The 23,163-nt window shown below is 53.4% G+C and overlaps 8 protein-coding genes across 8 annotated transcripts; 5 read left to right on the top strand and 3 right to left on the bottom strand.

Annotated features, from left to right (window-relative positions):
- Positions 1 to 2,157: 2,157 nt before the first annotated feature.
- On the bottom strand, positions 2,158 to 2,605 carry LMH87_003342 (uncharacterized protein; the record flags this gene model as incomplete). Its single annotated transcript, XM_056191939.1, has 3 exons — positions 2,158 to 2,218; positions 2,299 to 2,335; positions 2,476 to 2,605. The coding sequence occupies 3 exons, from the start codon at positions 2,603 to 2,605 to the stop codon at positions 2,158 to 2,160; spliced, it is 228 nt and encodes a 75-aa protein (XP_056048130.1).
- Positions 2,606 to 3,248: 643 nt separating this feature from the next.
- Positions 3,249 to 4,143, top strand: LMH87_003341 (uncharacterized protein; the record flags this gene model as incomplete). Its single annotated transcript, XM_056191928.1, has 3 exons — positions 3,249 to 3,282; positions 3,571 to 4,082; positions 4,132 to 4,143. 3 exons carry the CDS (start codon positions 3,249 to 3,251, stop codon positions 4,141 to 4,143), a joined length of 558 nt encoding a protein of 185 aa, XP_056048129.1.
- A 140-nt stretch (positions 4,144 to 4,283) lies between these two features.
- LMH87_003340 (uncharacterized protein) lies at positions 4,284 to 6,548 on the top strand (the record flags this gene model as incomplete). Its single annotated transcript, XM_056191917.1, has 1 exon — positions 4,284 to 6,548. One exon carries the CDS (start codon positions 4,284 to 4,286, stop codon positions 6,546 to 6,548), a length of 2,265 nt encoding a protein of 754 aa, XP_056048128.1.
- A 1,133-nt stretch (positions 6,549 to 7,681) lies between these two features.
- On the bottom strand, positions 7,682 to 8,369 carry LMH87_003339 (uncharacterized protein; the record flags this gene model as incomplete). The annotated part of the gene is made up of 4 exons (XM_056191906.1): positions 7,682 to 7,856; positions 7,913 to 8,019; positions 8,088 to 8,257; positions 8,327 to 8,369. The coding sequence occupies 4 exons, from the start codon at positions 8,367 to 8,369 to the stop codon at positions 7,682 to 7,684; spliced, it is 495 nt and encodes a 164-aa protein (XP_056048127.1).
- A 2,842-nt stretch (positions 8,370 to 11,211) lies between these two features.
- Positions 11,212 to 12,339, top strand: LMH87_003338 (uncharacterized protein; the record flags this gene model as incomplete). The annotated part of the gene is made up of 2 exons (XM_056204853.1): positions 11,212 to 11,784; positions 11,884 to 12,339. The coding sequence occupies 2 exons, from the start codon at positions 11,212 to 11,214 to the stop codon at positions 12,337 to 12,339; spliced, it is 1,029 nt and encodes a 342-aa protein (XP_056048126.1).
- Positions 12,340 to 13,139: 800 nt separating this feature from the next.
- LMH87_003337 (uncharacterized protein) lies at positions 13,140 to 16,321 on the top strand (the record flags this gene model as incomplete). Its single annotated transcript, XM_056204842.1, has 2 exons — positions 13,140 to 16,158; positions 16,212 to 16,321. 2 exons carry the CDS (start codon positions 13,140 to 13,142, stop codon positions 16,319 to 16,321), a joined length of 3,129 nt encoding a protein of 1,042 aa, XP_056048125.1.
- A 926-nt stretch (positions 16,322 to 17,247) lies between these two features.
- LMH87_003336 (uncharacterized protein) lies at positions 17,248 to 18,225 on the top strand (the record flags this gene model as incomplete). Its single annotated transcript, XM_056204828.1, has 2 exons — positions 17,248 to 17,499; positions 17,551 to 18,225. The coding sequence occupies 2 exons, from the start codon at positions 17,248 to 17,250 to the stop codon at positions 18,223 to 18,225; spliced, it is 927 nt and encodes a 308-aa protein (XP_056048124.1).
- A 702-nt stretch (positions 18,226 to 18,927) lies between these two features.
- LMH87_003335 (uncharacterized protein) lies at positions 18,928 to 20,298 on the bottom strand (the record flags this gene model as incomplete). The annotated part of the gene is made up of 5 exons (XM_056204817.1): positions 18,928 to 19,316; positions 19,375 to 19,402; positions 19,556 to 19,760; positions 19,813 to 19,941; positions 19,994 to 20,298. 5 exons carry the CDS (start codon positions 20,296 to 20,298, stop codon positions 18,928 to 18,930), a joined length of 1,056 nt encoding a protein of 351 aa, XP_056048123.1.
- Between the last annotated feature and the right edge of the window lie 2,865 nt (positions 20,299 to 23,163).

The raw sequence follows: 23,163 nt of genomic DNA, 5'->3' as shown, positions 1-23,163 counted from the left end.
ATTCCTCCGCAGCGAAAAGTCCCGCGACAACACATCCATCACATCACACACCCGCACCACATGCCCCGACTGCACACCGACAAATGTGCAATCTTCACTGCCCTGATACACGTAATGACAAGTCAAAGTGATGCCCAACAGATGGCATTGCCATGGTGTTCATCACAGTCACAGTCACACGCTTCGTTGACTCATTTGCTCTCATTTCCTCTGTTGTGGCTGGCCCAAACGCTGTTCACGAAAATTCTCACCCCTCCCCGCCATTGGCTGTGTGAAACGGGGATCACAGCCGATCGTTGCTCTTCAAGTCTGCGACCTAGGCAACTCGGGGACCGAATCCAGCCACCGTTTTCATCTCATTAGCCGCCAAAAAGTCTCGCTTGGCCGCGAGTCACCTTCCAACAGTAGCTCAACTACCAACAGGGCAAAGAGTTCCTTGCCAACAAGAAAAACGTTGCATCAGAGAGGCCTCGTCATGTGCGATGGCCTGCTTGCATGGCGTTTCAAACAACGGTGATGCCCTGATGATGAGCCCAATGCAGCACAAATGTGCGCGCGCGTTTGTGTACGTGTGCTGCATGTTTTCTCACTCTACGGTTTCTCTATCTGCCCTTGATCTTTCGGCCGGCGTTTCTTTTCCCGGTCCCTCAGGTGACCCCTTGCACCGCGCGCGCGCAAGTACTCAGTAATATGATTTATCGATGTGCCGTCCTTTGTCGAATTTTACTCTGTCGTAAGATGACAGGCCCCGACCCGATAGCCGGGTGAGTGGCCAACTTGACTACTGGCTGCCTGTTACGCCACACACACCCTCCCTCCCTTTCACCCCTCCGTTGGCGTCCTTGTCGTCCTTGCGTCCATCATGGGCGGCAAAAGGGGACCGTGGTAGCAAAAAGCAAAACATCAAGTCACAAAGTTTCAACCTTTCTTATTGGGGTGCAATAGTTGCCAGTAACTTTCTTTTCAGAATCATGCCTCGACTGCCGAACAGTTCGGTCTCGGCGCGTTCCATTTTACGTTACTATTTGCTCTCGCCTGGAACGCCTTCCTGTTGCAGCCGTCGCAGCCCAATAACAGGGCACAAGAGCAACATACTGGAACTAACTAGCAGCACGATGCTACCAATGGGCCCCAACCGACCAGCTGACAGCCCCGTCCTGGCATTGTGGAGGAGGAGAAGAGCAAGAAAACTCTGCCCCATCCTCAATTTTGCAATTTGCTGGAACCTGCTGGATTGGGGAGGTCCCCGCGCACCTAGCTTAGTATGGAGAACGATATGGAGCAGAGCATTGATAGCGTCTCAATCTCCAGCAGGCGATTAGAGAGCTCTTGTTGGCCATCGCCTCACCTGAGCCAGTGGGCAACAGTAGGCACTTTGCCTAGTCAGGCAGGCTCTGGCGGAATGGTTCAACCAACCAAACCTTGGCGCCAGTGTGGCTTGGCCCCCTAATACGATCAGTTTTCGTCCACCGACGAAATGGCACTAACTAGTTACTGGTTTTTTAGCTAATGAAAACAAGCAAAAAAGTAACGGCAGCAACTAAACTGCCACGCAACAGAAGGGCGAGTCGGTAGGAGACGGCTTCAGTTGTCAAAGTATTTCCAGTAACAATGGCCACACCGAAGTTCCCGAACCAGCCAGCCGAGCTTGCTGCTTGCGACGGCGCGATATTACACCATTTATTACAAGGCCAACCTGCTCCATCAATGATGGGGCCATTTGCCCGCTTTTGCCGCGGTGCGCCCGCACTGGTTCGGCCTCGATCCGACGAGCTGGCTGGATCCAAGAATACCTACGTCAATGTCTCGCGCAAGTGGGATTCCTGCCGCGGAAATTGAAGTTTTCTAATAATATCCTTTCCTGGCGAAAAAAAAAAATTGTCTCATTGTGAAGCGCCCTTTGTATGCGCCTCTTTCCTCCTGCCCAAAAAGAAAGCTCTTTAATCCAGTGAGGGAACAGTTTCATCTCGGAACAGGAGCCTTTTCATTCGCTTGCAGCCAAGGAGCGCTGGCAAAACAATATTTGGCCCAAAAGAAATTGGCCCACAAAGCCAATCCAATCTCCTCACACTTTTGACAATTCCTTTACCAACCGAAGCCATCAATTAGTTGGTGGGTGGTCCTTTGAATGGAGCGCTGCTCTGCATCCAACATCCGCTACCTTCCTCTTCCGATCCTTTTCGCTCCTGGAGGAGGGTCGGCGAAGTACGGGGCATGCCTGTGAGCCTCGTCCCTTCATCAGCTGGGGCAGACGAGGGGGTGGTGTGGGGGAAACACCGAGCAGAGGCTTTGACTAACGGAATGTCCCCTCCCTGTGTCCAGCGCGGCATCAGCCCTGAAAGAGTAACACCCAAACTGCTAATACCACATCGTTGTTGTTTTTTTTTGGTTCGGCCCTACTTGGTCGCTTATTGAACGGAAGCCTAATGTGAATGCGAGTAACCACAGCGCGCGAAAAAAGGCTCCGACTCATACTGTGTCTGAGGACAGCCAGTCTGACGTGCTCGTCTGTGATGGAGTTGCTGCTAAGCGATGTCACCCAGGCACTGCGACAGTGTGCCTCGCTCTCGCTGGAACCCTCGTAGCCTTGTTCACAGTTTGGCATTTTTGGGGTCCTCAAACGCGCTGTCCGGCCCTATCCCGTAATGGCGAGGAGTAAATATAGCTCCGAATACTCGTGCTACTCGGCTGGTTTCCCGATTAAAATAAACGAGCGAGCTGCGGCCGATAACGAGGCTGCGCCAGCAGGATCGCCCACCCCCTCCAAACTCTCCGTCCGAGGCTGGGCTTGCATATTCCGCCTGCGTTGTCAGCTGCAGCGAATGCTCAGCCAAGTTGTTCGCTCGCCGCGAACAAAGCGAGCACGCAGCCCGCCTTCGATCGACGAAGCCTGACACAGGGCTACCAAGCATCGCCACGCCGAAATGATCAACGGAGCTGATTGGCGGGACAGACGAGGGTTTGACGACTGCAGATCGCGGGCAGCGGCGACCGATCTGGGCGTTCGGAAGAGCTGACTTTTACTTACTGCCAACGTTCAGCTCCTTGCTGTCCGTCGACGACTGCGAGCTGGGGAGGGTCGGACAAAGAGAGATGCATCATTGTGTGTGTGTGTGTCCTGCTAACAGGCGCGCTTTGCACTTGATCTTTGTGCGCCATGCGTAAAAGACGGTTGAGAACGGACGGACTTTCTGAAAGGACATTCTGCCAAAGGCCACACGCACGTCTTGTAAGATACGCGTCGGAGAATGAGTGCTTCATTCATCATTTCCACGGCTTTCAGTTCGTCTTTTCGCAGCTGTTCCAAACAACGGCCAGGTTCGCTGCATTGTTCTCTGGCGCGTCACAAGAGAGCAATGCAGGCGATGAAGCTCGACCTAGATTATTATAAAATGGTTGCGGTGGCCCTTCGGTAGTGAAGCTTCGAAAATCATCACCAACCACCAAGCACCATCACCTCAACTACATCATCATCATCATCATGCCCATCAGAATTTCACTTACAGTTGACCCCCCCCGAGGCGGCTTCCGTCATTACCGCCGCCGCGAGTACCGTTACGGGTGTTACAGATTATGAGTCCCAAGCCCTGCCTCCCGAGGCTAACCCAGCAGGCCGGCCTGCGAAGGTCGACAATGATATCAAGTACCTCAAGAAGTTCGAGGATCTCACGCTCTGCGACATCCTTGACGAGCTTCGGCCCCTCATAGGCAGCGCCTACGATGACTACGAGCAGAAAATCTATAAAACAATCAACCAGTTCTGCGATCTCAGGTTTCTCGACTTTATCGAGGTTTTTAAGCACCCGAAGGAGCCCAGCGTCCTCCAGTCCTACCATAAGCTGGACGACTGCGACTACCAACTTGTCAGAGATGTCCAAGTCGGCGAAATCTTAGAAAAGTTCGACGCCGTCGCCTTGGAATATCGAGCCGCTTCTATTGATATAACCAAGATCCCCATTCTCGCTTTTCTCAAGCAGCAGCCTCCCGCGCCCAGCCCAGCAGACCAGCCTGCGAAGGCTGACGAGGCCATAAATTCCAATGAGAAGATCCTCGAGACCACCACCAGCGACTTTCCTAAGAAGGTTCGATCACCTAACACTAGCAGCAGGGCTCAATTTGACCACAAGCGAGGATCACTCGTAAAAGTCGGGCAATTCGACTCTCTCGACCTTCTCGATCTTCTCGAGCTTTTGGAGGAGTCTGGCATCTTTGAGTCCATCAAGAGCCTGGGTGAAGACGGCCGCGCGTTTTTCGCCAGTCTCAAAGTCGACGAACTTGTAAGAATGCTCGAAGAATCCGCTCGGCAAGACCGCGAAGCTTCGAAAGCTTTTGAGGAGTTCGTCAAGCGGCTCACCTTCGTCGGCTTTGTCGACCAGCAGCACGATGCTGTATTGAAAAGTCCGCACACGAGAGTCCACGACATCTGCTGTGAGAGGACCGAAAAGCCTAACCCGCCTCCCATGTCTAGCCTGGCAGACCTTCCTGCAGAGAGAGACCACTACAGCGATTGTGAGACAATCGAAGACTTCACCGTCCCCGACTTCGTGCATCATCTTAACAAGCTTGTCAAATACCACGGTAGAGACAGTCTCAGCAACAGAGTTGAGGACAACCGAGAAATCTTTGATCGTCTCCTAACACCGTTCGGCGAGCTTATCTTTGGCCAAGGCAGAACGTTTGGTCATGTCTACTTTGTCGACTTTCTCTCGTTTGCTGGAGTTTCTCGTGTCACTTCGTCCGTTCAGAAGCTTAATCCCAGGGCCATCAGACTTTTGTTTCGTCCTAAAGTCTGCGACCTTTTCGAACAGCTCGGCGTCGCCTTGTGGGCAGAGGTCGACGCTTTCGTCAAGATCGCCGTGCTCGACTGTCTCAGTCCGCACGACGCCCAGGGCAGTGATCAGGCTAGTAGCCTCACCGTCTTGACCAAGTTAAGCGTCAACGAAGATAGCATGGGACTTGGCGATGTCGTGTCTGGGGTCGCTTCCAGCAGCGGCGAGAAATGCGTTGGGCACCGTAGATATGCGCTGCGGCCGGTCTGCGACCCCGAAAGCCCCTTCCAGACCCTGTTTGACGAGGAAGAGGCCGATGCCCGGGCGGCGCGCCAGGGAGCCGTCGACTCGGCGGTTGGAAGCGAACGGATCTCGAATGTGGCGCGCGTGGCCAGCTCCGAGGATGGCAACGACGACGATGAGAATAACGGAGAGAAAAAGGGCAGGCCCATTGTCACTTCCTGGACCGAACCGGCTGTCCTTGCCGGACTCTTGCCGCCTGGCGGGACGCTCAAGGCCAAAGACATCACTGACGAAAACGACGACGGCGCGGTCTCTCTGCAGGAGACTGCTAGCGACAGTGGTGGAAAGCTGATCGAGAGTGTGATGCGTATGGCTGGCATCTACGAGGACGAGGACAGAGACGCTATCGTTCATCCTTGTGACCAGATGACAGCCCCTCATGGAGCAATGTCTGCTGACTGTGCCAGCAAGAAGGACGGCGACGCTGACGGTTTGGAGTCGTATTCTTTTGATTGGGAAGTCCGGTTCCCATTCCTGAACCTGGCGGCCATCACTGACGCGAATGACCGAAAATGGTTCGCGAACCTAATGCGCAAAGCTAGCCTCAGCAACGACAAGCGCAGTAACGGCGGCGAGTGGGGTTCTCTGTATTCAAAGGACTCGAACCCTTTTCACATTTTTTCGCAGGTCATTACTGACGCTAATGACCAAGAACGGTTCGCGAGGCTGATTCGCATGGCTCTCCTCGGTGCCGATGCCGAGGCCCTCGACGACGTCGAGGTCAGTGGCGACGAGGTCAGTGACGACGAGGAGGACCACGACTCGCAGTTCCGGGCAGTCTGGGACAAGCAGCACAAGTGGCTGCGTGAATTAGTGGCGCAGCAGCTGGGAGCGCACGAATCCGACCGCCTGCTCGAGCAGCAGCGCGCCGCCTGCCTCGAGCTCGAGGGCAGCGACGACGACGACGGCCACGCCGACGCGCGGGCCCAGGCCGCCTGGGACAGGCTCCAGGGCGTGTCCCTCGAGCTCAAGGGCGCCGGGGGCGGCGAGCACGGTCTGCGGGTGCACCTGCGGGTGGCCGACGCCGAGCGCGCGTGGCTGCGCGAGGTCTCGACGCGGCTGGGCGCGTCGCACCGCCGCAACTGCGAGCTCCAGCGGCAGCTCGCCACGGCCGGCGGCACGATTGTCGCGCTGCACCGCACGGCCAACAAGCTGCGCGCCTTTTCTTCTTCTTCTCCGGCTGCCGCCGGCGGCGACGCGCTGCTGCAGATGGAGCTCGACGGCCTGCAGACCGAGCTGGACGCGGCCAGGACCGACGTGCTCACGCTGCAGAGCCAGACGATGCGCGCCGAGGGCACCTGGAGCGGCCTGCTTGACCTGCTCTACGCGAGGGAGCGGGAGCTCGACAACGCAAAGGCCGAACTTGAAGGGTTGCGCCGCGCGCTGGAAAGCTTGCACCGCGCGCACGTGCGGCTCGTCGAGGCGCGTCAGGCGGCCGAGCGTGAAGCAGCCGAGGATGGTGGCATGCACGACTAAAGACCGTGAAATTGTTCTATATTTCTCTTCTTGACCGTTCAGCGTTCAGAGTAGGGTGTAGGGAGGCTATATTGTTTTTAAGGATACATGGATTGGGCTTTCTGCCGCACGGAAACGGGCTGGAATTTTTTAGATCAGCATGGTGTTTGTTTGGGACAGTGAGTTTCTGGTCTGTTTTTGTTTTTAGATAGCAGTTGGTTGTGTCGTCTTTCAGTCATCACGTCGTGTTGTCAGATGCCCTTGAATGAGACGTAATGTGAGAACCTACCCGGGAGGTCAACTTGTTAATCGGCTTTCGTATGTGTAACGTATCAGCCTGCTGAAACCATCGCTACTCAGTAAGCAAAAAGTAACTCTCTTGTTCTTTTACTGCTTTCCAGCACCGGTTCTTTCTTTGATGAAGACCACTGAATAATCCTTTGTAGTTATCCGTTTACACGGCCGCAGGCGTGGCTTGGCTTAGCGCCGCAAAGTGACGTCGATTCTCACCCCCTCCACAACAACGCGCCGTCGATGGATCAATTGGGAGAACGCGGGGCAAACAGCGCGGTCGTGAGCAGGAAGCAAACGGTGATGCCAACGCATTTGGGTTAATCTGGAAAAGCCAACTTTGTAACAATTAGGCCATCCTACCAACTGCCAGCTACACACGCCCCCGCCTCGTTCCCTGCCCTGCTTCGAAGCTACAGCTTGGAGACAAGTGGATCAGGTGACGCGTGCCAAGACCATAGCTCTCAGAAGGATGCTGCGGGCAATGAGCAAACCATCTCAAGGGGCCATTGGAAGCATCACGAACTCGTCATGTTGTTGGACATGTCACTTCAATTCGACTATTTTTATTTTTACTCGGGCATTGGCAGAATCGGGTTGCAGAGCGGATGCCTGGTATGCGTGGCACTGTGATGGTGTGATAAGATGGCTGCTCGGATTATCGGCGGCGTGGCTGGCACGGGTAGCTTCATCTCATCTGCCCGCGTGGCAGCCAGATCTCGTCTGGATTTTTCAAAGTAGCTCAACGTCGCACTCATGCAAACACGATAATATGACAGCCAATTATTGATTTTTTATTTTGACTCTAAACGAGCAGCGATACGCGGTCAATCGCGACCTGGCCATCTGCTGACTGGGACAATCTAGCACTCGCCAGAGGCGTCGATGACGATCTTCTTGGACGTCTTTCCAGAGTCGCTACCGTACTTCTCGACCGCACGGACAACATCCATGCCCTCGACGACCTTGCCGAAGACGACGTGCTTTCCATCGAGCCAGCCGGTCTCGGCAGTGCAGAGGAAGAACTGAGAGCCGTTGCTGAGTGCGGGGGTTAGTGGCAGTTAAATAGCGCGCGACCTTTGGGGTAGACAAACGTGTTGGGGCCAGCGTTGGCCATGGACAGGATGCCGGGTCCAGTGTGCTTCAGAGAGAAGTTCTCGTCGGCGAACTTCTCGCCGTAGATGGACTTGCCTCCAGTGCCCTGTTCTTGACGGTTAGCATGTTTTGTTTCTCTCCTCGCGATGCGTTTCCGGCGGCATTGGCACTTGCGTTGTGGTTCGTGAAGTCACCGCCCTGGCACATGAAGCCGGGAATGACGCGGTGGAAGCCGGAGCCCTGGAAACCGAAGCCCTTCTCGCCGGTGCAGAGAGCGCGGAAGTTCTCGGCCGTCTTGGGGGCAGCGTCCTTGCGGAGCTCCATGATGATCTTGCCGAGGGGCTCTGGGTAAGCAAAATTAGCAAAACGCCTTGCAAATGAGCGATTGAGCTTCAATTAATGAATAAACGTACGGCCGCCGGCGGAGACATCGAAAAAGACCTTGGGGTTCGACATTGTGATGTTGGTTGAAATTTGGATGATATTTCAAGGTGCGGGGTACTGTTTTGCAAAGTGGGATGAAAAAGTGAAGCTCTGCGTTTGCCAGGGTGCGCAAGCTAAGCTTTTTATTCGTCGCCGAACTCTGTTTTGCTTTTGGCTCCAGCAGGAGCCAGCAGTTTCGCAAACCTCGACCTTACTGGTTGGTCCAGCTTCCAAGAGCTTCCAAAGCCAGAGGGGTACCCCATTCCTGACATTGCTGCTCCCTGGAAAAGCTTCTGCCGAGCTGTCATCGGCCTGTGCCACTGCTGTTGGGGGGGGGGGGGGGCTCATCGTTGGCCAGGCAGTCCTGCGCAGCCCCATCGACTGAGAGCAGGGCAAAACTTGCTGGAATCTGCTACGATCTACAAACCATCTCGTCATAATGTGCCTTCGGGTCGTCCATCAGTTTATTATAGATGATCCCTGACCCCCTACCCTTTGTCTGGGCGGCCGTTGTCAAGCGTACCAGTAAGTACATGGTGGGGTTTGCAGCGACATTCCGAGTCGCGCTGGACAGCTTCTGTGTGTCGCCCAGTACCAGTCGGCTGCCGAACCAGACCTCAGAGACAGCCGCCCGGGACGAGACTTCTGCCAGAGCCACCATTTCGCTACAGTCCGACGCGTCTGACGGCCGTGCCTCGATTGATTTGCTGTGACGCAGCTTTGGACCTGGACGAAGAGTGGGAAGAAACTTGGCTAACCAGGCATAGTGGCGCTGCGGGGTCATAAGGGTAGCTTTAAAAGTCAACAGTGTTGAGTGGGTGCCTGCCTTTCAAAGGCCTTGCTCCTGGAACTGGCCAAAACAAAATGGCAACATCCATTTATTACTCGACAGTCTGAAAAGATGGATAGATATACTAAAAGAGGTATCAAAAAGCGGGCAGAGGTAGTCACAACGGCGGTGTAGGCGTAAACGTTGTCCCCTCCTCTACAACCTGTCACGAGTCAATATGCATTTTATTACCCGCCCAGATGCACATGTACTGTCTTTTTTTTTTTCTTCACCAAGCGGTCGGTGGGCAGATGGGAGCGATCAGCATTTTTCTCCCGGCAAGATAGTGACCCGCAGGCTGTCTTGCATAAAAACGACCGTGACCGATATGTCTACCGCCTCATCACGCATCGAGAGTGTCTTGTCGGACTGGGGAGGGGGGGCAGCAGGGACCTTGAAGATGGGCGATCCATGCCCTGTTGCCGCCGGAGCGAGCGGTAATTGAAAAGAAGATGCTGCTCGCTATTCACTCAAATTTTTTTCTTTCGGTACTCGCGAACCGAATGTCTTTCGAATCCAGCCAACCAGCCCGTCGACAATCAGCCTTTGTGTCTCTTACTGCTCACTCAACGCAGCCAATGAGCATCCGCGCCTCCCCCGTAACTACTGGTAGAGGACATTTCCACGAACGCCCGGCAAATGATGTAGTTAGCTAGCTAATAAAGTAGGGTGTGGGAGCGCAGCGGAGAGGGTCGGGGCGGCGGAGGCCAGGCTGGGACGGAGGCTGCTGCTAGTGCGGCCGGACCAAGAAATACAGCCCGTCGCATGACGAAATCTTGACGGACGGCCACCGACGGAAGACTTCATTCGCTGTGCAAGGCCCAGTACGCCACTGCAGAAACCTGCCTGCTAGTCTACTTATTTACTACGTTAACAGTACCGATTACGCTGCGTAATAATAAGACTAGGCAGCGAAGCAGTCTCGGGGAGCTCGGCAGTCCGGAGACGCTGGAATCGCGCGCCCCAAGAGTAACACTACACGAATATACTCTAACCTCCCGCTAGTTGGGGCCGATGTAGCTCTGCACTTGACTAATGGCAATTGCCTAGCTTTGGAACGTTGCCGTCTTTGTCCATCATTTCTTGGGGGCATCGGACCGTTGTGGCGAGTGAATGGGGGTCGTGTCAGGCTCTCGCCGTGCCATCAGTGTAGTTACACTCTGGCTATTGACCCTTCAGCTCGGTACTGCAGCCCATGACGCACTATCCCGCCCACGGTAAGAGGCGTCGCCCACGGACAAACTAACTCCCCAGCGTATTTGGTCATGGCCGAACGCTGGACGCGCCTAACTGCCAGCCCGCCAGCCTGCCAAGCCTCGACCGGGCCAAAAACGAACACGCGCAACACTGTAATAATTGTGCCGCTAGTTTTTGGCTCGTGTCCGAGGGTGTCGCCGAACAATACTTGGGTGCGGTCAGCCTCAGTTGGGAACCACCACACTCTTTATTTATCATGCAAGCCACGCCGGCCAGAGACGGCGCCGCCAGGGAAAAAAAACGAGACAGACAGACTCACACCACACACGCCCACCACACAACACAAAACGAATCCTTTCGCTGAACTTTTGTCTTTGCTCGTTTATTAGCGTTCATGACAACTCTCTCAAAAGTTCCGACTGTTTCGCACTTTTGTCGTGTTGTCTTCTTCACCCGTATCCTTACCGAAACTCGACCTGAAGCCCACTTAGACGATCGCTATTCCCCAATGCCAGGGAAAAAGATCAGCGCCGCCCACCAAAGACCCTGAAGTGCAAAAGCCTTGATTGCATCATTGCGCTGGAGCAAGTTTGAAGCCACCGGTTTTTTTTTGTTTGGCTTCTCGCCGTTTCGACAGTTGCCTGCCGCCACATCTCCGTTGACGTGCAGCTTTCGGGGGGCACTATTTCCGCCCCCAGTCCCGACGACAGCTTATTAGCTGGGACTTAATCAATCTTCATTTACAGAACTGCAACGCAATCCCCCCACTGGAAAGAGGAAACGAAAAGCAAAGTTACATTTTTGCCAATCTACCACATCCGCCCTCTCACTCATGAAGAGCACCACACCATGACGACGGATTCTCAACAAAATCCCATCCGCAAGTTTGTCGGCCGGCTGCGTGCCGGTAGCATGAGCCTCATCTCCCCACGATCCTCCTCCCACAGCAGCCACGACTCCGGCAGCACCTCCGGCCATCATCACGGTGGCGGCGGCGGCTTCTCGCAGCGGCGCAAGACGAGCTCGCCGCGCAACTCCCTCTCCAGCCTCTCGGCGGCGGCGGCCCGCGACGCCGCCCTCTCCCTCAGCCTCTGGAACGCGGCATACGACGGCCTCCGCGACGGGCCGTCCACCGCGGGGCTCGTCCTGGCGTACGAGTCCATCGTCTCGCAGGAGCTGCCGAGCCACATGAAGACGGGCGGCATGAGCATGAACTTTCGCGGGCGCTCCGACGAGGACCGCCTGCGGCTGCTGCAGGAGGTCACGAGCGCGGGCCTCGCCAAGCGGAGGGGCTCGCGGACGGAGCAGGATGCGTCGCGGGCGCGCGCGACGATTGATGCCGCGAAGACGGCGATTGATGCCGTGGTGCCGGTCTACACGTCGTCGGCGGTTGCGTGGGCCGGGATATGCACCATGACGCCGGTAAGCACAGTACTTTTTTTTTTTTTTGTCTTTTTACCCAACCCATATTATGCAGTTTCCACAGTACACGTGCTAACAGTCAAACTCTCGTGTGATTAGCTTTTGTTGGATCCCATTTTAGGACTTGACTACATGTGTGCGGGGATTTCTCACGTCCTCGGTCGCATCGACTTTTACATGACGCTAGTTTCCCTGCTGGTCCCGGGGAGCTGGCGCGACGACGCCAAGTTTCGGTCGCAGCAGGACGCCGTGCGGGATCAAATATCGAGGCAATACCGCAAAATCCTGGAGTTTGAGATGAATACCGTGTGCGCTGCCGCCAGCGCCTGGAACCCCGCTGCGAAGAACGTGGTTGACTGGAACGGCTTGGCGGGGATGATCAAGACCATCCAAGAGGCCGACGAGGAGATTGTTGAGCGCATCAGGGCCAATGCGACGGCCGTGACGAGGTATAGGCTGCTGAAGAGTTATAAAGACCTGGAGCCCCTCGCGGCTTCAGAAGAGTCCATGACCCATCATCACATGGCTGCCATTGCGACGGCGGTAGCCGCATGACTGATGGCTTGGCTGTCAGATGGACCTCAAAAATCATATTTTGGAGAATTGTCAAGCTTGGAAACAAAAGTTTTGCATGAAAGCAATTATTGATATGGGAAGCGATTATTTTTTACTGCTATTTTCTTCAGCAACGGCGTTTGGTGCAGTGGACCATGAAGGCATGGTCGGTTTCGGGCGGAAATGATATCTATAAATTCTCAAGCTAGGCGCACACGAAACGCACAATGAAATATATTTTCCATTATTTACTCAAAAAAAAAAAAAAAAAACCACCAAGCGGTTCTTGATCCTGTGCTGTGCTACTTGAGGGCCAATACAGGAAGCCACTGACCCCTGGCATAGAAAGCGCATCTCGGGGCCATTCTAAGCTGAGGGTCGCGGAAAAAATTGCTCAATTGGCCATGATATGATACCAGAGTCAAGAACCAAAGAGTTGACTCGAGCTTCGCTCTCATGAAACTTGCTCTCATTGTGATGGCATCTTGACCACGCATCTTGACCATAGCTGATTGCCTAATTAGGACACGCACGCATCAAGGTTATTCCGCTCCCTCGAAATTGGAACAATGGGCCTGGCCTTGCTGGCGTCGGGTCTAATTAGCCTCTGCGCCGCCAAAAAAAGCAGACACGGTGCAAGGCCATGTCCAACGCGCCCGCGCGTCGCCAGTGAGCAACGAGAGAGACCCCAAGCGGCCAAGCTCAAACAACCTCCACCACACCCCCAAAATCATCACCATCGCGCCCTTTTCTTTGCCATCGAAAAAGCTGCAAACGCTCATGCGGGCACCTTTGCCAGCATGCTCCTCATCAAGCCGTCATGGCTGAGCCACAGCGGCGAACAAAAGGACTTTGAAGTCTACAGCTGCCATGTGTCGCCCGATGGCAAGCGTCTCGCGACGGCCGGCGGCGACGGCCACGTCCGCATCTGGTCCACCGAGGCCATCTACAACTCGCGCGATCCCTCCTACACCAAGCCGCGACAGCTCTGCCACATGAGCCACCATCTCGGCACCATCCATTCCGTGCGCTTCAGCCCCAATGGCAAGTACCTGGCCAGCGGCGCCGATGACAAGCTCATCTGCGTCTACCATCTCGACAAGGGCCCGCCGCCCGCCACCTTTGGCTCCGACGAGCCGCCGCCTGTCGAGAACTGGAAAACATACAAGCGACTGATTGGCCACGAGAATGACGTCCAGGACCTGGCTTGGTCCTACGACTCGTCCATCCTCGTCTCCGTCGGCCTCGACTCCAAAGTGGTAGTCTGGTCAGGCTACACGTTCGAAAAGCTCAAATCTCTGCCTGCGCATCAGTCGCATGTCAAGGGCATCTGCTTTGATCCCGCCAACAAGTTCTTCGCGACCGCCAGTGACGATCGAACTATTAAAATTTTCCGCTTCACATCCCCCGGGCCCAGTTCAACGCAGCACGATATGATCAACAATTTTGTCCTCGAAACTACGATTAGCTCTCCCTTCAAGAGCTCGCCCCTTACAACGTATTTCCGACGCTGTTCGTGGTCACCCGACGGTAATCACATTGCGGCTGCCAATGCCGTCAATGGACCTGTCAGCTCTGTCGCAATCATTGAGCGCACACGCTGGGATTGCGAAATCAACTTGATCGGCCACGAAGCACCTACGGAGGTGTGTCTTTTCTCCCCTCGATTGTTTCATACCTCGAAGCCTGGCGGAGAAGCATCCGAGAGTGATCAGCCTTCACTTGTCACGGTGATAGCAGCTGCCGGACAGGACAAGACGCTCAGCCTCTGGAACACCAACACTTCTCGACCTGTGGTCATCTTGCAAGATCTCGCTGGAAAATCCATCTCCGACTTGGCGTGGACACCTGACGGCGAGACCTTGTTTGCGGCCAGCTTGGATGGCAGTATTGTCGTGGCCCGATTTGAGGACGGTGAGCTCGGCTGGGTTGCTACTGCGGAAGAGAACGATCGAGCGCTGCAGAAATATGGAGCCTCACGGAAAGGCATGGGAATCGCAGAGGATGTCGATGGTCTCATGCTAGAGGATCAGAGCAAGGCTGGCGAGTCCAGGGATTTGCAGTCGCGAATGGGCGCATTAATGGGTGATGCGCCTGCTGGCGAAGGCAATGCTTCCGCAGCCACCAATGGCACCCAGACTGGCGACTCGACACCTAAACCCGCAGCCAATGGCGTATCGTCGGAGAAGCCCGAGCAAGACAAAACTGCAGAGCGAGTCAAAGAGCTCAAGTCTAGAGTGACGGTCGGCAAGGACGGCAAGAAGCGTGTTGCTCCTCTGCTGGTCTCCTCGTCAGGCACGGGCCAGTCTTCTTTACCACAGACGCAGCTGATCGGTTCTACGTCGACAACGAAAATATCCCAGAACGACGCGCCGCTCACGGTACTCGACCTCAGCAAGCCGTTCAACGGCCTACCCGAAGGCGGCATTGCATCCCTGCTACTGGGAAATAAGCGCATTCGTACTGGGGCCGAGACTGAGGAGGGGGAAGAGCCTCTTGCAAAGCGGCCAGCCGGCGGTCCAACAGCAATCGTGACCGGCGGGGTAGCTGGCGTTGAGCCGGCAGTGCTAGCTAACATTGAGAACGGCGTCATACCGACGCCAGAATTCTTGCGACCTGCCGTCCTGAACCCAGCATTGTCTGTGGCAGCGGTCAGGCTTGCAGTGCCTCGAGTGCGATCGCATATCATACGACCCCTTGAGAAGGGAATTCTCGGTGTTGAAAGTGCAACTACCAAGACAGCTGAAATCACAATTCTCGAGGCCAAGAATGCCGCGAACCCCAACGATCCGTCCCGAGTTATCGTTTCGAAACGTGGTGCTGTTGTTTGGCACGAATTCCTGCCGCGCGCCGTCATTCTAGTTACCGGAAACAAGAATTTTTGGGCGGCTGCGTGCGAAGACGGCTCTATTCATGTCTGGTCGCCTGCTGGACGTCGACTTTTGAATCCTATGATCCTAGAATCGCAACCCGTCATTCTTGAGTGCCGCGACCATTGGTTATTGTGCATTACAGCGGTGGGCATGGCCTACGTTTGGGACATCAAGACGCAATCTTCGCCTCACCCTCCTGTGTCGCTTGCGCCGATCCTCGATGCTGCAGTATCGTCACTCGACCAACACCATACCTTCACGGGTGGTCCAGGTGTCACCTCGGCTCATCTTAACACGACGGGGCACGTTGTTGTAACTCTGTCAAATGGCGATGGCTTCTACTATGCTCGCGATATGTACACGTGGCAACGACTCAGTGAGTCATGGTGGGCTGTTGGATCCCAATACTGGAACTCGAACGATTCATCCGTTTCCGCTCTGCAGTCCACGGCGGTTGGACCGAAGTCGAGGACGAGGTCGACAAGGAGAAAGAGCAGGAGAAAGCAAGAAGAACAAGAGCCGGAGGAACCGGCGGTTGATGTTTCCTCTGGCATAATCCCATTTCTGGAACGTCACACGACTAACGAGTTCATGGCCAAAGGCCGAGCATACGTTATGCAACGCATTATCAAAACGGTTATCCAACGAAAAGAATCAGAAGATTTGGAGAGTGTTGTCAGCATTGCGCATCTCGAGAATCGATTGGCAGGTGCACTGCAGCTAGGGGCTCGCGACGAGTTTCGGTTATATCTTGCCATGTATGCCAAGCGACTGGGAGCCGAGGGCGCGCATGGGAAGGTCGAAGAATTATTGAAGACACTTGTTGGTGGTATTCTCCAAGGCGATGACGCCGACGCGGAGGGCGGGAAGGGCTGGTTCAGCAAGGCGGATGAGCTGTGTGGCTGGGATCGAAAGCAGTTGTTGAAGGGAGTGGTTCTAAGTCTTGGTAAGCGAGGGCTGCATATTCTGTGTTTGAAACTCACGCTAACCAAATTGCAGGAAAATACCGTGAGTTGCAGCGACTAACCGGCCAGTACGCCAGGCTGCTGGATCTCGATCTGGGCAGCGGTGCCGGAGCCGACGCCGATTCCATGGAGATTGAAAACTAGCTTCTCATGGCCAATGTGTGAAATAGGCTGGAATGCCATGTATAACCAAAGTAGAAAGGAGTCGTTGGGGGTGTTTTGTGGAAGCCATGGTGCTTATGGATCTTGGGCGTTTGTCGGCGTTTGTTTTTGGAGCTACCATGCTCCCCCCAAGATGGCTAGGAAACCGCGTAGTTTGCTGCAATATAATGACTTTTCATTTCACTTTTCTACGCTTGATTCCCATCCCGACTCTTTCTCAGGGATTATTAACTGGCGGTCTAGCAATTGTTCACATGCAAATCGGGATGAAGTGGGTGGTGTGCCCAGCCACGCTGCCTGGGCAGCTGGCAGCTGGCAGCTGGCAGCTGGCAGCTGGCAACATGCCGGCCGGCAGCTGCCAACAACAAGGACTGAGCGTTTTCGTGATTCTGCCAACGCACACTTGGGAATTTTTCCTCACTTTTGCGTTGTACTTTTCGTTCCGTCCTCTGCATCCTGCGCCTCCACCTCTTTGGCTCACATCAACAAACCTGCACCCGAGCTCTGCTCACCTTCGTTCCTTTTCACAAAGACTATCCTTGATGGCTTTTTGTCTTCTCATACCACCTCGCGCTCTCTGTCGATTGTGATCTTCTCGGCTGCACGCCTACAAACCAAGTCAACACCTCAGTCACCGCCAGAGGCTGAATATGGAACTCTGGATGCCACGGGTTCGAGTCTACAAGGACAGCTCGGGCTTTTGGAAGCTCGCCATCGCATTTCTCGCCATATTTTCAGCGTGGACATGGCCCTCAAGTAACAGCCCGGACAAGTCGGTCGAACCAGTCGAAATTTGCTGCCAAGCTAGAAACGGCCACCTACCTGGATTACTTGTTTGCAGGACGACGTGGCTCCCCAAAGAAGAAACGCGCGCCTATCACTGTGCCGCCACGGGTTGCCCGTGCCAAATGGAAGCATACTACGACTTCTTCACCCAGATCATGCCGAATCACAGCATCCCCTGGCCTGTTCTATTTGAGTCCAAAGAACAATGCCCTCTTGGAACGACTTCGAGCAACAACTCACTCGGCGCTGCGGACGCCTTTGGCAAGTGTATTGACCTTGCCTGTCAAGAAAATACCTCGCCATTGCAAAAAGACATGACGGACTCTACGGGTCATACTCTGGGCGTCTGCCAGTTCGAGTTGCTCGGCTCTGATGTAAGTTGGATGGCACATTCAAACTTACCCTCCACTTACAAACCCATGCAGAAACCGGAACACTGGAAATATTGGTTTAGGCTGCCGCAACCCTACCTCCAGACTCAGGGCATCAAGGACAAGCATAATGTCATCGAAGCAATTGTTACCAGCTATCAAAGATGCTGCAAGCAAGCCGCCGAGAGCACTGCGGAACCTTTACGATTTTGCCAATCCATCTCCGCAAGCAGTGCGTATTCCTTTGCTCTCTTAAAAGTTGATTGGCAACAGGTAACGCAGTTTCGGCCCCTTCGCGGTTTTGCTTCGACAAGGTCCAGCACAAAATTCGAGAACCTAAAAGTTGCGAGTATATCGGCGGCAAGGCCTCAACTGGCCGTTTCTGCTTTTGGTCATTGGATTCAGCATAACCGGCCTCTGATATCAAGATACTTGGGAAACAATCTTGACAAAATGTTACGTCTTACCAAAAGCGTCAATGGCGTTCTTGGTCTGCGGCTCTCGTATCAACAAGGTCTGCGAAACGGTTTCGATAGCCTCGGAGACTTGTGCCACCGAACAACTCGAGCCATTTCGATTCCGACCATCAGTGCCAATAGGCTATTGCCTCAAAAGAGCGTTTGGAGCTTCCGAAAGCGTGTGACGACTTCCAACGAACCCAGTCCAGCCGAGCATACTACGGCACCGGCGTTGACATTCCTTCGTGGACCTCGTCAGGCACCAGAGTAGTACTCTCGGCATGCTTCCGAGAGCTCTGACGAGAACTCGGCTACAATGATTCAGCAGCTCCAGCTCTGGGATCACCTCGCTCGTGACATTGGCCAACAGAGTACAATGCCCGGTCTTCGATCGGGAAACACGGTCATCGATGAGCGCAACTTTGCGTTGGGGAGAGGCTGGTGATGGTGCAACATAGTTGGCTACGCTGCCTGATTTGAACACTAACGAATTTGCTAGATTGACATGAGATGGAGGAAGTGTGGGCTAGGCATCTATCCAGCTATAGACCGACATAGCTTTTAGCAATATCATGTTTTTGAACACGAATTTAAATAAAAAAATCATACTTGATTTCCCGATGTGACTTACAATACGTGCAACACACCCACCAGGTTCGCCAGCCCGGTGCGAATACGCCCGATGACTTGTTGCGTCGCTTGATGAACTCTGGGCGGCGCCACCGTATCAAATTGAAGCCATGTCGAGGCTCGCATCATGTCCGCTACCACGTCAGTACCATGCACGTGTCGTTTTAAATATAACAAAAAGAAAAACAAGAACAGCAATAATAAGAGGGGGGAAAAAGCAAAATTAATAAGCATAGTAAAAGATAGTAAAAAGATAGTACAATCGTTTAGTTTTACATCTAGAGCTGATCTGTAGGATACTCTGATTTATACTGATAATAATAATAATAATGGTGCTAAATAACTATACCTCACCAGCCAGCTCAAACCCGTGCTCACGGTCCGGTCTCCCCCGGACGTAGAAATCATTCACCATTAAATCCATCCCTGCGGCAATGCCCAGCGTCCATGAAAATGAATTCATCGCCCTTCCAACGGGATTCCAGAATGACCACATCTCTCTGATAATTATCATTGCGCCCGCGCATGTCATTGTAACTAGCGCCATGGGCACCACCTGGTGGGCAACTGGCAGTGAGCCATCAGTCCACGCGCACGTATGGATGGGAAGAGCGAGAATCACGATCATGCTGCAAATTACTGCAAGGCAGAGCATACATCTTGGCACGACGTCCGGTGCTGCGTATACTGCACATTCCTGCGACGCCGAAGCGATCATGTCGAGGCGATCACCTGTCAATGTTAACTAAATGATGGTCAGAGAAAGGGCATACCATAGCAATTGACTCACGGATTATATTTGCAAGGTCAGAATTAATCTAGAGATTCTTAATCATGGTATGCAAATGTTCCCGCAGACGGCATAGGATCTGCAGTGGCTCAATAGACGTCGTTTCCCTCTTTTTCGTTTTTCGAGTAATGTGCTTTTCCCACAACAAGGAGAGAATTTCAAAACATTGCTCTAGTCGAACCTGCTTGCCTCCAGGCCCTGGCCCGGTTCCAGTGCTGTCGTGGCCGGTTCCAGGAGCCCAGACGATACCAGTGTGGCCGCGGCGCGAATCGCGCACGAATCTGGCGTGTCTCTCGCAGTTACACAGTACTGAACCGCGGGTGAAGTTTCCCCGGAATTCTTGCACGAGTGTAACGGGATACACAGTGAGCAGTGACAGAAACTCACTGTTTCCATTTCAGTTAGCGAGTTCAAAGAAGGGGCCCGTCTGCGGCATACTAAACAAGCAGCGGCAAATCGTCAGCAGACTGGGCATCCAGCGGTGGGTTGGTGAACTTGATGAGCGTATGCGCGATCTCGAGCGACGCTACACGGATGCGCGCCATCTCCTGTCTTGTTGTCTGCACCCTATACATTATTAGTGAAAATGGAGGAAATGACGAGAATCAAAATGCTATACCTGGTGAACCCCTGTCCCGAAAGTAAAAAGATGACCGCGGCTGGGAGGAGGCTGAAGCGGGAAATAATGCTCTGCACGATGACTTCCACTGCATTCGGACCGCCTTCAGCAGTTGTCACACACTGGAATCCTAAATGATGTAGGATTACGCGTATGGCAAACTGCCAACCGATGAAGAATGCGAACCAGAAAATGATCTCTGGCCAGAACAATGGCGGCCGGACTTTGTAATTAATATAGTCCGTATTTTTTGGCCACTGCAGCTTATGACCGATGCGGTCAGGAAAGACCTGGAACGAGAACATGATGGCTTGGACGAAAAAGAGGAAGAGAAAGAAGGAGAAAAACAGAAGCAAGTTAATATGCACCATTTAAAATAGCGGCTACAGTGACAACAGTGACAGCTGGCATGCATGGTAAGAGAGGGAGAACGAGTATGAGAGAGGCGGCGGAAGGTGCGGTGCTTTATGCGTGGCCTTGGGCCCTAAAACCAGCCGCTAATTCAGGGACCAAATTTAAAAACGAAAATACGAACAACTATGAAAAGAAAAACATCAGGATGGGTTTAATTAATCTCAGGATAGAATCAGTTCCTTCAAATTGGCCGCTGATTTCAGGGACCTCGGCCGACGAGACGGCGCTATCCTTTGTGCGTCTTGGACCACTCTGTCGTTCTAATACATGCGAATTATAAAATTTGCTTTCAATAATTCTCCCCGGCCCGTGATGTAGACTTTGGATGCATCCGATCCCACAGCCCCCTCAGGGTCGCCCAACACACCACAGTCAGGGCGGAACCTCGTCAATGGCGTATTTATCATGGGCGGGCGGCGGCTACGTGAAGCACTTTTCGCGTCAAGAGAAAGTCCAGGTGGGCGCCTCGACCAGAATACTCGACGGAAAACAGCCTGATCTTCTTTTTCCGCGGCCCGTATAAAACTCGAAAGAAGACAACATCCCCATCCATGATGAGGGCCATTTATAGATGTCGTCCTGCTACACCATACTTCCACAGTACCGCATATTGTTGTTCACTGACAGTTCTAGAGCATTTCTTTCCATGGATCCATGGTGCACCACATCTCGCTGTCACTTGGGCAATAAAGTTTACTACAATCGCCGCTTTGCATTTTCTTTTTGCTCAACGCCTGAACGCATAACTGTCATAGAGTGTAGTGTGGCTAAGATATCCTCCCTGAAAAGAGTTATGCCATAGCTAGATGGAAAAACCAAGGTGAAAGCAAAGTGAGAGCACCAAAAAAAAAAAAAGCCAAATCGAACCGCCACGAGAGCGCGTTGTCTTCCGGCCGTCGCCACCAGCTGGCGCCATTCGCAACAGCTTCCTCGGCGTGAGAACGTTGAGTCGTCAACAGTAGGCGCCTCTGTTCTACCTCTTCTACTTCTGTGTCGTTTCCTAAGCACAGAAGGAAGTGGCTCATTAATCCCAACAGCCTTATCTGCTCGTTCCTCATGTTCCACTCTTCCGCTATGAGCAGTTCTTCGGCAATAAGCCGTAGCGCCTTTTCGGCATCTGGATGCGGTATCGCCATTGCTTCATCAATCTCTTCGTTTTGATACAGTATCGACTCATATCTCTCATCTGGATGTGGCAACACAATCAATTCCTCAATTTGGTCGTCTTGGTCGTCCATACATTCATATTTGATACCTGCCTCTTGGCCGTTGCCAGCGGCGTCCTTTGATTCTTCGTTGTGGGAAAGCATCTTGTCTGTTAGGTAAATAGCGGGATTGGGGTGTGGTTGAGTTTGCTTAATTAGAGAGCGTAGGGACGACGCGCCGGCTTTTAATTAGTTTTCTTTTTTTCCTTTCCTGATTCCTTAGACGACTGTCGAAACTGCAAGAAGGGCACTCGTTTCTTTGCACGCGTCGCCTTTTGTTCGATGAGTGGCACTTGCCTCTTTGTTCTCGTCCGCGACGTGTAAGTTGTATCGAGCCCTTGTCCAGCACAGTCGAGCTCAAAAAAAGACAGCAAAGCGACTAATCCATTCACAAAGCGCGCGAGAGAATTTTGTTATTTGGGTTTACTGGGAGAAGAAGGAAGGGCGACACAAAAGTCTCTCCGTCTTTTGTCTCCCTCTGTGATGTGCTCAGCGTTGCGTCCACAGCTTTCGGCGAGGTGTGTGGACAAAGAACAAAGATCCATGACATCAATTGGACCCTTGGCGCTTTTCTGAGGACATGGAGTACAATGAAACTTTTTCTTCGTTACAGTCTCTGGCTGCAGTCCCTGGATGCAGGGACGATTTTAAACAATTAATGTCGAGCTGGACGCGGCGTGGGTTCCAGAAGGACCATCTATCTTTAAGAACTATCGTTGCTGACGCGTCTGCTGAATGTCAGCAAGGCGACCGGTAACACCTGCTCGAGAGCTGGTGCTTACTATTAGTCGGTCCATGCACATTCGTGTACAGGGTATTACGAGAACAAGAGTAGCACGCCAGGCAAAAACGCGGCGCTTGAGTAAGTAGAGTCGGCGGCTTGTAACTTTTCTGGTTTATTATCTTATTATTGTCCGTCTAATATCCCAATTTCATTGTTTTCATTTCTTTAATAACAACCATGACTTGGTCACCGCTGTTTTTGCTTGGTGTTAGTGTCCGCGTCGAGCGGAAGGCAAATAGTCTGCAACGCCATGCCATGCAGCACACATCATGTAAGCTGTGATTGCTGCCTGTAAAGGCCTCTGTGTAGACTTTCGCAGTACGTCGTGTGTGCAGGGGATTCCTTTCTGTTTCTGAGGCCGCACGCATCCGTAGGTTACGTGTAGGCATGTGGACTCGGAAAACCAACTGGTACTCGTGCGATCTAATTATTTTACAGGGACCAAGCATTGAGGTGAAATCAAGAAACTCGACGTTCAATAGTATCAGCCAAGTTAAGGCGATTCGCGCGCCGACATTTCAGTGGTTCGGCTAGGTACACGTCTGCCGGGAGTCGACAACGTAGCTGTCCAGTTCAGCCGCCAGGGTAGTGAGGGTGGCGACGGCAATGCTGCCGGATTACAGGCTACACAACAGCAGGGAAAAGTAGACGCGTGTAATGCAAAAAAAAAAATGGCATCCCAAAGAAAGCTGCATGCACGCCATCGACAATCAACAACAATGGCAGGCGTCTCCAAGCAAGCGTCGCACCAAAGTGTGCACACGCGG

The sequence above is a fragment of the Akanthomyces muscarius genome, chromosome 2 (assembly GCF_028009165.1).
Source record: "Akanthomyces muscarius strain Ve6 chromosome 2, whole genome shotgun sequence".
NCBI classification, from domain to species: Eukaryota; Fungi; Ascomycota; class Sordariomycetes; order Hypocreales; family Cordycipitaceae; genus Akanthomyces; species Akanthomyces muscarius.
The sequence above is the reverse complement of the archived record's forward strand: the minus strand, read 5'-3'. Positions and strand labels throughout refer to the sequence as shown.